Genomic DNA, 13,480 nt, shown 5'->3' with positions numbered 1-13,480 from the left:
TGTACCGATAATTCAAATCTCTTACTTCGTCATAATATTATTATGACTTCAGACTTTAAAACATAACTACATATATAATGTTTTCTGTCTATTAACAGTTTTGATAGTTACTTTACTATTCAATATACAAGTACCTAGATTTAATGAATCCTCCTCCATTTTTGGGGTTTGAGCCTCATGTACTGTTTGAAGTGTACTTTTCCTTTAAACGGAACCATACACTCGTCAACTGTCACACGCCTGCGTAGAACATATTCCTGTACAAAGTTCTCGTTCAGGTGAGAAACCAGTGTCCTGATCTTAAACAGGGGATCATAGGTTGGGCTATTCCGCTCCTGTTCTAAGTCATTGTCAGCAAAGTGTAAGTACCTGAGAATCTGGCTAAACCGATCCCTCGTCATGGTCCTAGCAAAGAGGGGCGTTTCTGAGTATGAATCAGTTGACCAATAAAGCTTTACTGAAGGTTTCCTTGTCACACCCATTGCCATACAAAGACCCAGGAAAGCTTTCATTTCAGCAGCACTAACATCCTTCCAGGGTTGTTTGTTCTGTTCCGGATTTGTGTCAATCTGCTGTTGGGCATACCGTCCGGTCTCCTCTAACAGTAGATCAATCAAAACCTGATCTAAAAACAATGCCAGGAAATCTATTGGCTCCTTGTCTGGTGGCATGGACCTTGTGGGTCCTGTGTTTCTCCTTGGTGTAAAAATGTGTGGCAGTCCTCTCTCAAAATAGTCAAAGCCGGCGTGCCATTCGTCTTGATCGTCTGCCGCTCCGCCGGGACCAAGCTCTACTTCTGCATCATCCACATCTGTTTCCACCTCGCTAACATCGCTAACAGCATCATCACCAATGCCTTGGTGTCTCAACATCGCCAAGAAGTTATTTTCCGCGTCTTGAGCTTCTTCGGGATCAAATCCGTCGAAGTTCTCGCCATCTGAACTTTCAGTTTCCGAAGACATTTGTAACGTGGTCGGGTCTATCTATTTTTCTATACTCAGATAGACTATTAAATGCCTTGGTCAATCAGGCCTCTTATACTCTCGGTCATCAGAGCCTTTACATCATATTGCTCTTGGTCAGCAGAGCTTCTGTATCCTCTGGTCAACAAGGCTCATCTAGGTATTTATACTAGAACAACCCACTCAGTGACAGTCAACAAACGCCAAATTAACAGTTCAATAACAATTTATTTAGGGTGAAGTCTAATGACAGGTACACCAACCATAAACACAATAAGGTAACTGTAATCTGTAATACACAAAGTACTCAAAGCTAACTTCCTTCTCACCTTTCTCACTGTTTCACAGTTCTAACATTATTACAGACACGTATGATCACGTACTACTAAGACTGGTTAAATTAATATGACTATAAATGACTCTTAACTGTATAACTCAACTAAACGATAGTCGTAAAGCTGACACGGTAGCCTTATCACTAATGTAAACAATATGACCTACATTTGACAATGACGTAGTAAATAGGGAAATCCCTGCTATAAATAGACTAATTCATACTTCTACAAGACATTAAGTTTAGTTCCCTAGGAAAAATAGGAATGAATCACGCCCGAACCTGGTAAGCGGTTCCGAGACCTAAAAACCTACTGTACTCACCGGCTATTGGGTCGTGACTGACTCTGGAATGTCAAAGTCCCGAAACTAACGGGACTCGGTCCCGAGAAATCCACGTGCCGGGACTCCAATTTGATTGGTTGACACCCGCGAAATGTGAAAACATAAACTTCCGGTAACAGACATGCGCAGTACACAGTACCGGCAAGAAGCATGTCGTCTGGAAGTCAACACAACTCTAGACAAACTGACAAATATGACTTACTACGCCGATACATAACATCTGACAAAGGTAACACGCATACTTACAGTTCACATACGATCTATACAAACGGCAAATTGCATAATCAATCATGGACATATGATATGAACTCTGAAATAACTTATAAGCGACTCGCTACACAGTCTTCAAATATCGTAATGCTCTCGATAAACTAGGTATTTCTACAACTGTATGAGAGCAGTGTAACTAGTTAATAAACTGTACAACAATTAATTAATAACTCGCATTTAAATAGGTGTGTTACCCTATAACGTTACAATACCCCCAACACACTTAAATGTCCGACCCGGACATTACACTTATAAAAACATCTTGTAACTCTCTCAAGAAAAAAACATCACTCGTTGTATTGTAACTCAGCTATCACATTATGTTCCCTCTCCTAATCTCTTGTAAACCACTCTCACTAATAAAATACCTTAATTTTATATACATACACTGTAAGTCCAATTACTGCAACTCTTACTTATAAATCTTATATAAGATATATTAATGCTTATATACATTGTAAATGGGTCCTATGACTTAACCTCTTGTACTTGAATCTCACAAATAACATTAAACAGTAAGATAAATTAACTGTATATACACCTGTTCCTATTGTATATTATTCTCATTAATACAATACATCTATTCATACTCATATATATGATGCGAAATGATTCACTCTCACACCTCGATATACCATGGTCACCATGAACATCTATAAATAAATTTACACAGTACTATTTATGTTCTAATGTTAAATACATGTTCCAATTTTCAAATAAATTAACACGTATGACATGGCACACAACACTAGCAATATTTACTCGCTTTCCAGAGATAATTCACCTTCACTCACACTATAGTATATACATCTAGCATACAGATAAACTTACACATGCCTTCTTAATACAATATATACACTTGTGTAGTATTATTTTCTAAAATGTTTAACAATTTATGATTAACTTTAAAATAAAGATCTCCCTGAGGTAACTGTATTGACTAGAATTGTTCCAAAACTAACAATGAGTTATATTATAGTATATTTACATAACTACACCATGATCCATCCATTCTCTGCACCACAACACTCATTCTTTCACTCACACCACTCTTTCCATACTCACTCAGTCTGAATCGCTCTCTCTTTCGTCCTCTTACACTCTGGGTCCCTGGTCCAGTAGTCTGTGAGAGTGTATGTAGTTCCATCAGGAAGTGTGGCGGTCTCAACCCTCTTGACGCTCAGGTATCCCATGGGCACGAAGTGTCTCTGAAGACGTCCTCGTCTTCTGGCCTGGTCCCTAGTTGTCCTCAACAACTGGGCGGTGTTGCCCTGCAACACCGAACTCGGGGCCCCCAAAAAGAAAAATCGAGGGTCCTCAGCCAGAAAGTCCATAGGGTTTCCCTGGCCATCGATGTCTGGAACCTCTGGCTGGTTCCCTGATGGAGCTGGTCTTATCTTTGTTTCCTCCGTCCCTAGTGAGCATGGCTGGTTCCCAGGCACAGATGGAGCTGGTCTTATCTTGGTTTCCTCCGTCCCTAGTGAGCATGGCTGGTTCCCAGGCACAGATGGAGCTGGTCTTATCTTGGTTTCCTCCGTCCCTAGTGGGCATGGCTGGTTCCCAGGTTTAGGGGTAGCAGGCGTTTCCATATTCACCGTCTCTGGCACAGATGGGGCTGGTGTCTTATCTGGTAGGTATGGCTGGCATCCAGCTGCCTGGCTAATGGGGCTGACAGGCAAACATGCCTGGTCCCACCCCATAGCTTCAGCTACAATTTCATGGAATTCTGCCTCGTCACCAAGCGAGATCTTCGGGGATCCATCCCACTCCGATAGCAGAGGGGACAAGGGCGGCGATGATTTAAGTAGTAGGTCCTGAGGCGGGGTATTGGTTATCTTCACAAGGGGAGGGAACTCAACCCTTGACTTGACCTCAGGCCCTCTTCCTCCTCCCCTCGCCATAGGTCTTCGGACGTGGGTTTTCATATGATCCCTAAGCCTATGCCGCCTTGCTCTGGTGGTAGAGTATGAACATACCGTACAAAACACTCTGGGGCCATGGTCATTTTTGGCGTGGTGCCTCAACCTCTCCGCGGAGTGAAACCTCCTACCACATTCCTCACACTGGTGCATTGTCTGACTGGTCTCGCTAATGTAGCTGTGTTGTCCGTACTGGTACATCATCAGTCTCCTGCAATACACAATAAAACAAACTGTGGTTCCTTGATTCCCTTTTATGGTCAACATATATATGTTACCATAATGTTGTGTTTATGGTCTCAGTACCCTGTCAGATGATGGTGTAAACCACCTCCTAGCTGCACCTTTAAATGGTTTTAACTTCTGTATATTTACGGTTTTTGTCTTGGCATGAGGCCCCTTCTTGACACAGTATACTACATCTGACAGTTTCTTGACCACTGTATAGGGTCCCTCCCATGGTCTTGACAATTTTCTACTCCCACCATACCGCTTGTTATCATGTACCCATACTGGTTCCCCCACTCTAAATTCAGTATCTGAGGACTTAATGTCATAATGTTTCTTTTGTCTGTCACTTGTCACTTTCATTTTGTCTCTTGCATGGTCATGAACTTTCCGCAGGCGGTTTAACAGATCCTCAACATATCCACTTGTGGTTTCCTCCTGGTTAGTTTCATCATGGGGTGGTCTCCCATACAATAGGTCGATAGGTAGCTCTATTTCACGTCCTAACATCATCATAGCTGGACTCTCTCCTGTGCTCTCCTGTACTGATGAACGGTAGGCGTACATTACCAATGGTAGAAACTCCTCCCAGTCTTTTTGGTTTTGACTGACCACCTTACTTAACATATCCTCAATAGTACGGTTTAAGCGCTCGACTAATCCATCACCCTGTGGGTGATAAGGTGTTGTCCGAGTCTTCTCCATCCCTAGTCTATGACATAACTCACGGAACAAGTTGGACTCAAATTGTCTCCCTTGGTCAGAGTGTATTTGACGCGGTACCCCATATCGTGATATGAATTCATTTACCAACACATCAGCCACTGTAGCTGCTTCCTGGTTCGGTAAAGGATAGGCTTCTGCCCATCGAGTGAAATAGTCGGTTATGACTAACACATATCTGTTCCCTTTTGAAGATTCTGGAAAATTCACCATGATATCTAACGCAACCCTTTCCATAGGTGCTCCCACTCTGTACTGGTTCATTTTCCCCCTAGTACTTCTTCGTGGTTGTTTCCGGGCCTGGCACTCTTTGCACCTCTCGACCCATCGCCGTACCATCTGGCTTAACCCAGCCCAATAAAAACGCTCCCTTATCCTGGCAAGTGTTTTCGTTAAACCTAGATGTCCAGCTCCCACCTCGTTGTGGAGTTTCCGCATGACGTCCCTAGTCCATACCTTGGGTATAATAACTTGTGAAATTTCCTCCTCAGTTTCTTCCTTGATCCACATACGGCACAGTGTTCCTTCCTTCAACTCAATCCGATTCCATTGTGCCCAATAACATTTTACTTCCCTAGACATAGGGGCTACTTCCTTCCACTCTGGACGCTTTCCTGCCCTTTTCCAATTCCATATGTGTTTTAGGGCCTCATCTTCTCTCTGTCCTTCCATCACTTCCTGAGTTGTACGTCCTTGAAACCACTCCAATGGTTCTTCCGAGCTCAGTTTCATTATCCTGTTTGTCTCGGGTTCCCTTGTCTCTACCGTCTTTAACTCCTCTATTTTCCTGCAAAATTTACAGTTCCCACAGGTTCTCCGGGATAACCCATCTGCATTGGCATGCACTCTTCCAGGTCTATATTGAATTTGATAATTATAGGTGTCGAGTACCTCTAGCCACCTGGCTAGTTGTCCCTCTGGATTCTTGAATCTTCTTATCCAGTTAAGTGCTCCATGGTCAGTGCGCACTAAGAATTCTGCTCCATACAAGTAGTGGTGGAAGTGTTTAACTGATTCCACAACCGCCAGAAGTTCCCTTCTGGTCACACAGTACTGCCTCTCAGTTTTGGATAAAGTGCGACTAAAATAACAAATGGGGTGTTCGCCATCATCTTGAAGTTGTGACAACACTCCACCGATTCCAAATCCGCTTGCATCAGTATCCAGTATGTATGGCTTCTCAGCATTCGGATAAACGAGAACAGGGGAGGTAACCAATGCTCTTTTCAACTGATCCAAGGCTTGTTGACATTCTCCTGTCCATTCAAACTTAACCTCCTTTTCTGTCAGCCGATTCAATGGTTTTGCTATAGCTGCGAATCCCCTGATGAATTTCCGATAGTAGCTTACAGTTCCCAAGAAACTACGAACTTCTTTTACACACTTTGGTTGAGACCAGGTGTCAATCATCTCGGTCTTTGCGGGGTCAGGTGAAATTCCTTCCTCTTTAACCAAATGACCTAGGAACTTCACCTCTTTTTGCAGCAACTTGCACTTCTTTGGTGAAATTTTCAAGCCTGCCTCTCCAATTTTCTCCAGTATCACATCAAGGCGCTCTAAATGTTGTTCAAAGGAATCTGCAAAGATGATGATATCATCCACATATATCAGACATGAATGCCACTGCTCTTTCCGAAGTATACACTCCATGAGACGCTCAAAAGTAGCTGCCGCATTACAAAGACCAAATGGCATGGATTGAAACTCGTACAAGCCACTTGTGGTGACAAAAGCGGTCTTTTCTCTATCCTGAGGGTCTACCTCCACTTGCCAGTATCCACTTTGTAGATCTAGCACTGAGAACCAACTCGAGCCTCTAAGTGTGTCTAGGGAATCATCTATCCTGGGTAAGGGATAGGAGTCTTTCACCGTTACCTCATTAAGCTTGCGGTAGTCAACACAGAAACGCCAAGAGTTATCAGCTTTCTTGACCAGTACAATCCCACTGGCCCATGGTGACTTTGATGGGGTGATAACTCCTGCATGAAGCATCCTTTGAATCTCAGCCTCTGCATCGGCTCGTTTGGCTAATGGTATCCGCCTAGGTGCCTGTTTAATAGGTTGTGCATTCCCGGTCTTTATTTTATGTTTAACTATCCCAGTCTTTCCTAAATCATCTTTATTTCTAGCAAACACTGTGCTGTGTTTCTTCAAAAGCCTAGCAACCTCCTGTACTTGCTCCTTAGCCAGGGTTGTCTTACAACAGTCTAATATTGGTCCCAGATGAGACGGAAGTTCACTGTTTGAGTGGTCATCTTCCCCTCCCGGTTGTCTAATGTGTCTTATTTTCTCTTCTGGTATGGATGATTCCTCATCAGTGAAGCTCTTTACTTGCTCTGGGCGAATTGTCTCACACTGGGCAGTCGTGGTTCTTTTATGTATCACCTGTGGTTGATCCGTCATGTTCATCACCCGAACTGGTATAATTCGTCTTGTAGTGTCAAATACACACCTACCTACTAGTATTCCTCTGTCTATCAGAGATTTACTACCACCTTCTATCACTGCATCTTTTTCCACAGGGTAATCTCCAACAATTTCGGCTGAAACTATGGCCTCAGTTGCTGCTGGTACTACTACTTTCTCTGCCATCCTAATTCGAAAAACTGTATTAGACCTCTGACTCTCCAAATGACATGGTACTTCACGTCCTTTAAGTGTGATGGTTCCCTTACCAATCTTTATTTCACTTTCTTGCTTCTTCAGGAAGTCATAACCCAAAACAACTGGTACCTCTATGTCAGCTACAATCATCTTACATGGTAAAATATCTCCCTGTACCCTAAGTGGGAAAGTCGCCATACCCATAGGAGTCACAAGCTCTCCATCTGCCATCTTCAATTTTCCGCAGTCTTTCTCTAACACTGGTCTTACTGTTTCTGGTAAACTATTATATACCCTACTGTGTAACACTGAGATTGTGGCCCCAGTGTCAATGAGACAATCCACAGATTTCTGGTAAATTTTGGCCCATACAAATAATCCATCTTGGCTTGTCCCCTTGCCTGTTATCTCAAATACATTGTTGGGTCCTTCGACGACTTTGTTTCCTCTGGCTGGGGCATGACCCTCTGACTCAGCCATTATTGGTTTAAAGAAAGGCTCCCTGCTTCTATGTTTCTGTCATCCTGACCTTGACTGTGTCTGTGACCTTGACCTGGTCTTCCCCAACCATTGCTAGTTCTCTGGTCTCTGTTCCTCCTACATTCTCGTGCATAATGTCCAGGTTTCTGACAATTATAGCAAAGAATTCCTCCTTTACACTCTGCAGCCTTGTGTCCGGGTTTCTTGCATTTGAAACAAATGACTGCTCCCTGATCTGGGGTATGTCTAGTGTTACTGTTTTCACTCTTTACTTTCTTTTCTATAGCCACCACCCTTCTAACTATTTGTTCTATTTGTTCCTCCCCTTCCTCTAGCCTCTGACCTTGGTCTCGAGTTACTATTTCTTCACTCTCCTCCCATGTACAGTTTCTGAGATTATTGCGCTCAGAACGCCCTTTATTTCGCCCCACCTTAAAAGCCTCATATTTCAATGCCAGATTCAATGCCTCATCTACAGTTTCTCCACTGCCTTGGCACACGGCCCATTCTATGTCTTGGTCATTCAAGGCATTTCTAAAATATTTGTATCCCAAACTTTCTCTCACCTCATCTGGAGCTGTAGGGTATCCCAACCTAACTAGACGCTTCACATCCTGTGCTAGTGACACTAATGTCTCCTTATTTGTACGCGTTCTAGCCTCTACTTGTGCTCTATACATCTCACTCTGGTTTTTGGGCTCAAATTTAGCAGTAAGGATTGGTACCAGTGACTCAAAGTTGGAAAGATGTTCTGACTTAAGGTCTCCAAGTATGCTGCGTGCTGTCCCTGTCATACAGGAAGCTAGTTTCAATGCCTTGACCTCAGTTGACCAATGGTTAATAGTGGACACTAGATTGAAATGAGTAAGGTATTCTGTCCAGCTTGTCTTACCATCATACATATCTGGTTTAGTAAAACTAGACTTGACTTCTCCTATATTACTATGACCTCTATATCTTTCTGGATTCAAGCGTCCTTCTCTTTCTCTAGGAACTATAGTCTGATGTCCAGACTGATGATCCTGTTCCAACATCTCTGGTTCCTGGTAAGGGTATATCCTATTCCTTACTAACCTGTCATAAGAAGGGTTAACATGTGTATGTCTAGAGAACTCTTGTCTCGAGTTATATTCATACCCTTGATTATGGTTCTGATCTTCTTGGTCCGAATAATCCTGCCTTTGATACGGTTCCTCTGGTTGGAATATTTTACTGCCTGGTCTATGGTCTACCTCGTGGTCTCTGAGGTTTCTGAGTCTCTCCCTCTCCTGAGTATCCTGCTGTATATTTCCATTCACCAGTTGGTTTCGTCTGTCAACTCTGTCAACATTCCCCCCATTAGAAGATGTATTTCTGTACAAGTTCTCCAACTTGTCCTGTCTGTTGGTCACTATCTCTAACTTTTCAAGAATCATAGACATGGTATTTTCCAGGGTCTGATAATGGGAAGGTCTTATACAATCTCCATTAATACTTTCTTGGTCATCATTGGTCTCTATGTTCTGGATGTCAGGTATACTCTCCTCTGATTCATCCCTATATCTAGCAGGTTTTCTTCTAACCCGTCTACTTTCCTCTGTAATCATAAATTCCCCCTCACCATTCCCACTGGTCTCTACTACATTTACTTCTTTTGTTTTCTGGCCTAAATCCCTACTGTCCCTATTTTTCCTAGAGTCTGCCTCTGCCTTTCTCTTTTTAGAATTTCTGGGCATTTTTATTTATAAATATGTCCCCCTTTTTTCTTTTTTTTTTTTATAGCAATTTTGGCAACAACTGTCACTGAGTGGTATTTAACAAATACTGGGTTCAACTTTTTACACCACCGCTGCCACCAATTGTAACGTGGTCGGGTCTATCTATTTTTCTATACTCAGATAGACTATTAAATGCCTTGGTCAATCAGGCCTCTTATACTCTTGGTCATCAGAGCCTTTACATCATATTGCTCTTGGTCAGCAGAGCTTCTGTATCCTCTGGTCAACAAGGCTCATCTAGGTATTTATACTAGAACAACCCACTCAGTGACAGTCAACAAACGCCAAATTAACAGTTCAATAACAATTTATTTAGGGTGAAGTCTAATGACAGGTACACCAACCATAAACACAATAAGGTAACTGTAATCTGTAATACACAAAGTACTCAAAGCTAACTTTCTTCTCACCTTTCTCACTGTTTCACAGTTCTAACATTATTATAGACACGTATGATCACGTACTACTAAGACTGGTTAAATTAATATGACTATAAATGACTCTTAACTGTATAACTCAACTAAACGATAGTCGTAAAGCTGACACGGTAGCCTTATCACTAATGTAAACAATATGACCTACATTTGACAATGACGTAGTAAATAGGGAAATCCCTGCTATAAATAGACTAATTCATACTTCTACAAGACATTAAGTTTAGTTCCCTAGGAAAAATAGGAATGAATCACGCCCGAACCTGGTAAGCGGTTCCGAGACCTAAAAACCTACTGTACTCACCGGCTATTGGGTCGTGACTGACTCTGGAATGTCAAAGTCCCGAAACTAACGGGACTCGGTCCCGAGAAATCCACGTGCCGGGACTCCAATTTGATTGGTTAACACCCGCGAAATGTGAAAACATAAACTTCCGGTAACAGACATGCGCAGTACACAGTACCGGCAAAAAGCATGTCGTCTGGAAGTAAACACAACTCTAGACAAACTGACAAATATGACTTACTACGCCGATACATAACATCTGACAAAGGTAACACGCATACTTACAGTTCACATACGATCTATACAAACGGCAAATTGCATAATCAATCATGGACATATGATATGAACTCTGAAATAACTTATAAGCGACTCGCTACACAGTCTTCAAATATCGTAATGCTCTCGATAAACTAGGTATTTCTACAACTGTATGAGAGCAGTGTAACTAGTTAATAAACTGTACAAAAATTAATTAATAACTCGCATTTAAATAGGTGTGTTACCCTATAACGTTACACATTTTTCAGATTTTGATAGAACGCATAATAACTACCATGACAACAAGGATCGCTACTTTATTGGTTAATATAATCATCTGACAAGTAACGAGAATGTAAAATTGATGTAAATTACACGTTCAAAATCTCTAAAAAATCGCAAAATTAAACAAAAACACGAATTTGTTTCAATCGACTTTACTCACACGTCTTACACAGCCATCTTGGATATAATTTGGTCATGTGATCATGATCTGTGTTACTAAAATTAGATTACTCAGTCAGTCTGTTGTGGTTGTTACAATCCGAATTATTAGCTTGTTTTTATATAAATTATCAACAGAAACACAATGAAATACGCATATAAAACCACACATGTAGTTTTGGAACGATGTTTTTGAAAAACGGTAGAGATCCAATCATAACAGCTAGCGAGGTGGCAGACACTGTTTATTTTCCGCGCCGGTGACGTGATGCACTATTGATTCATACATATTACCATACGTATCTTAGTTTCAGTGTTTTAAATTCATCAAAATGTTGACCAAGTGTATAAAAAGTCAATTATTAATACATATGGCAAATCATCATTAATAAGCTCAGCTTTATTACACGGGATAAAACAGTGGTTTAGTAATATTTTTCCGGGAATCGGTCGTTTACTTGCTCCCGTCAGACCGGAAGTTCTTGTGAGCAGAAGTTTAAAACAAGTACGTTATACGTAAGATTTAGGCATTTTAAGTCGTATTGCGTATTGTCAGTTTCATTATTTATTGTTAAACATAATCTTATTCACGTAAGGATGAGTTATGATTATTTACGTCGCTGTATCATCACTTCAAAAAATGCAGAAAAAAATCTACTTCCGTGATGCATTAATGCATCATTCGGCCCCGGCACGGTGATGCATTAATGCATCATTCGGCCCCGGCCCGGTGATGCATTAATGCATCATCAGGGCTTAAAGGGTTAATTGGGTAACCACCAGTTAAAATAGAGATCCTGACTCAAGAAATACAAAGGAAAATTACAAAACAATTGAACCTTCCTGAAGAAAACAACATAATGTACCTAAATATTACAGATTACGTACTCATGAAATGACTGATGTCATTTTGTGTAAAATAAACTTGTTCTTGGTGTTGATGACTTTTATTTCAACATTGTTAATGTGAAACCAGCGTAAGTCGAGAATGATGTATATAAATGATAGTGTTTTAATAAGAGTTATCAAAACTGATCTATTTTATGGAGATGTATACTCTGAACTATAACTTACAAAGGGAGTGTATATGGAAATAGATGTAATAGAGGAGACAGGACCAATAATTTGTTTAATCTGTAATATTGTCAATCAAGAAAATATAACATTATAGAAGATGATAATTTTATACTTCCTTTTTAAATAAAATCTTTTAATGAAAATTGTCTTTTTGTTTTTGTTTGTCCCCCTGTAGAGGATATCCATATAGGATATTAACGTGTAGTGCTATCTTTAAAACAAGGAAACCAAATACTGCATAAAGAAAAGTGTTGATTCAATTCTTGGTACTTTGAAGTGGATTCCAAATTGGGAAATCGTAAATGTAATATACTGTTTCAATGTAAATGTTTTGCCATAAGGGTGGAGGAGGTCATCTGGGCCTCTTGTTTTCAATTTCCTCTGCCAGGGATCGAACCCAGAACCCATGACTTACTGCACAATTGCTCTACCAGACTGGCTAGAGAGCAATAGGGAGCAGCTAGCGTCTTACCAAGATACTGTAGTACGTTTATATAACGATATAAAAGATACCCTGTACCGCTTAACATACAGAAGGTAATCTACCAAATCAGACACTGGGAAGGACGTAATATTATAATCAGCTACACTTGCATCACACCAATGACCGCTAAAGATGACTACTATAGCAAACTTACCACAGAGGCATGAAAAAAGATGCCTTTCCATCCAAAACAGAACCCGGGTGACGTAGATTGGTACCCCGTGACCCTGGTAACTAACTATAGGATACCTCATGACCCTGGTAACTAACTATAGGATACCTCATGACCCTGGTAACTAACTATAGGATACCTCATGACCCTGGTAACTAACTATAGGATACCTCATGACCCTGGTAACTAACTATAGGATACCCCACGACCCTGGAAACTATATGAGATACCCCACGACCCTGGTAACTATATGAGATACCCCACGACCCTGGTAACTAACTATATGAGATACCCCACGACCCTGGTAACTAACTATATGAGATACCTCATGACCCTGGTAACTAACTATAGGATACCCCACGACCCTGGTAACTAACTATAGGATACCCCACGACCCTGGTAACTAACTATATGAGATACCTCATGACCCTGGTAACTAACTATATGAGATACCTCATGACCCTGGTAACTAACTATATCAGATACCCCACGACCCTGGTAACTAACTATATGAGATACCCCACGACCCTGGTAACTAACTATATGAGATACCTCATGACCCTGGTAACTAACTATAGGATACCTCATGACCCTGGTAACTATATCAGATACCCCACGACCCTGGTAACTAACTATATGAGATACCCCACGACCCTGGTAACTAACTATAGGATACCCCACGACCCTGGTAACTAACTATATGA

At 41.3% G+C, this 13,480-nt stretch overlaps 1 protein-coding gene across 1 annotated transcript; it reads right to left on the bottom strand.

The window, feature by feature from the left end:
• Positions 1-140: 140 nt before the first annotated feature.
• Positions 141-962, bottom strand: LOC117324840 (piggyBac transposable element-derived protein 4-like). The gene has a single exon (XM_033880668.1). It carries the CDS (start codon positions 960-962, stop codon positions 141-143), a length of 822 nt encoding a protein of 273 aa, XP_033736559.1.
• Positions 963-13,480: the final 12,518 nt, after the last annotated feature.

Source organism: Pecten maximus, chromosome 4 (genome assembly GCF_902652985.1).
Source record: "Pecten maximus chromosome 4, xPecMax1.1, whole genome shotgun sequence".
NCBI classification, from domain to species: Eukaryota; Metazoa; Mollusca; class Bivalvia; order Pectinida; family Pectinidae; genus Pecten; species Pecten maximus.
Note: the sequence above shows the minus strand (reverse complement) of the source record. Positions and strands in the feature narration are given on the sequence as shown.

What these genes read in the sequence shown, in the direction of transcription:
- LOC117324840 (XM_033880668.1), bottom strand. Translation starts at nt 962, where the DNA reads ATGTCTTCGGAAACTGAAAGTTCAGATGGCGAGAACTTCGACGGATTT.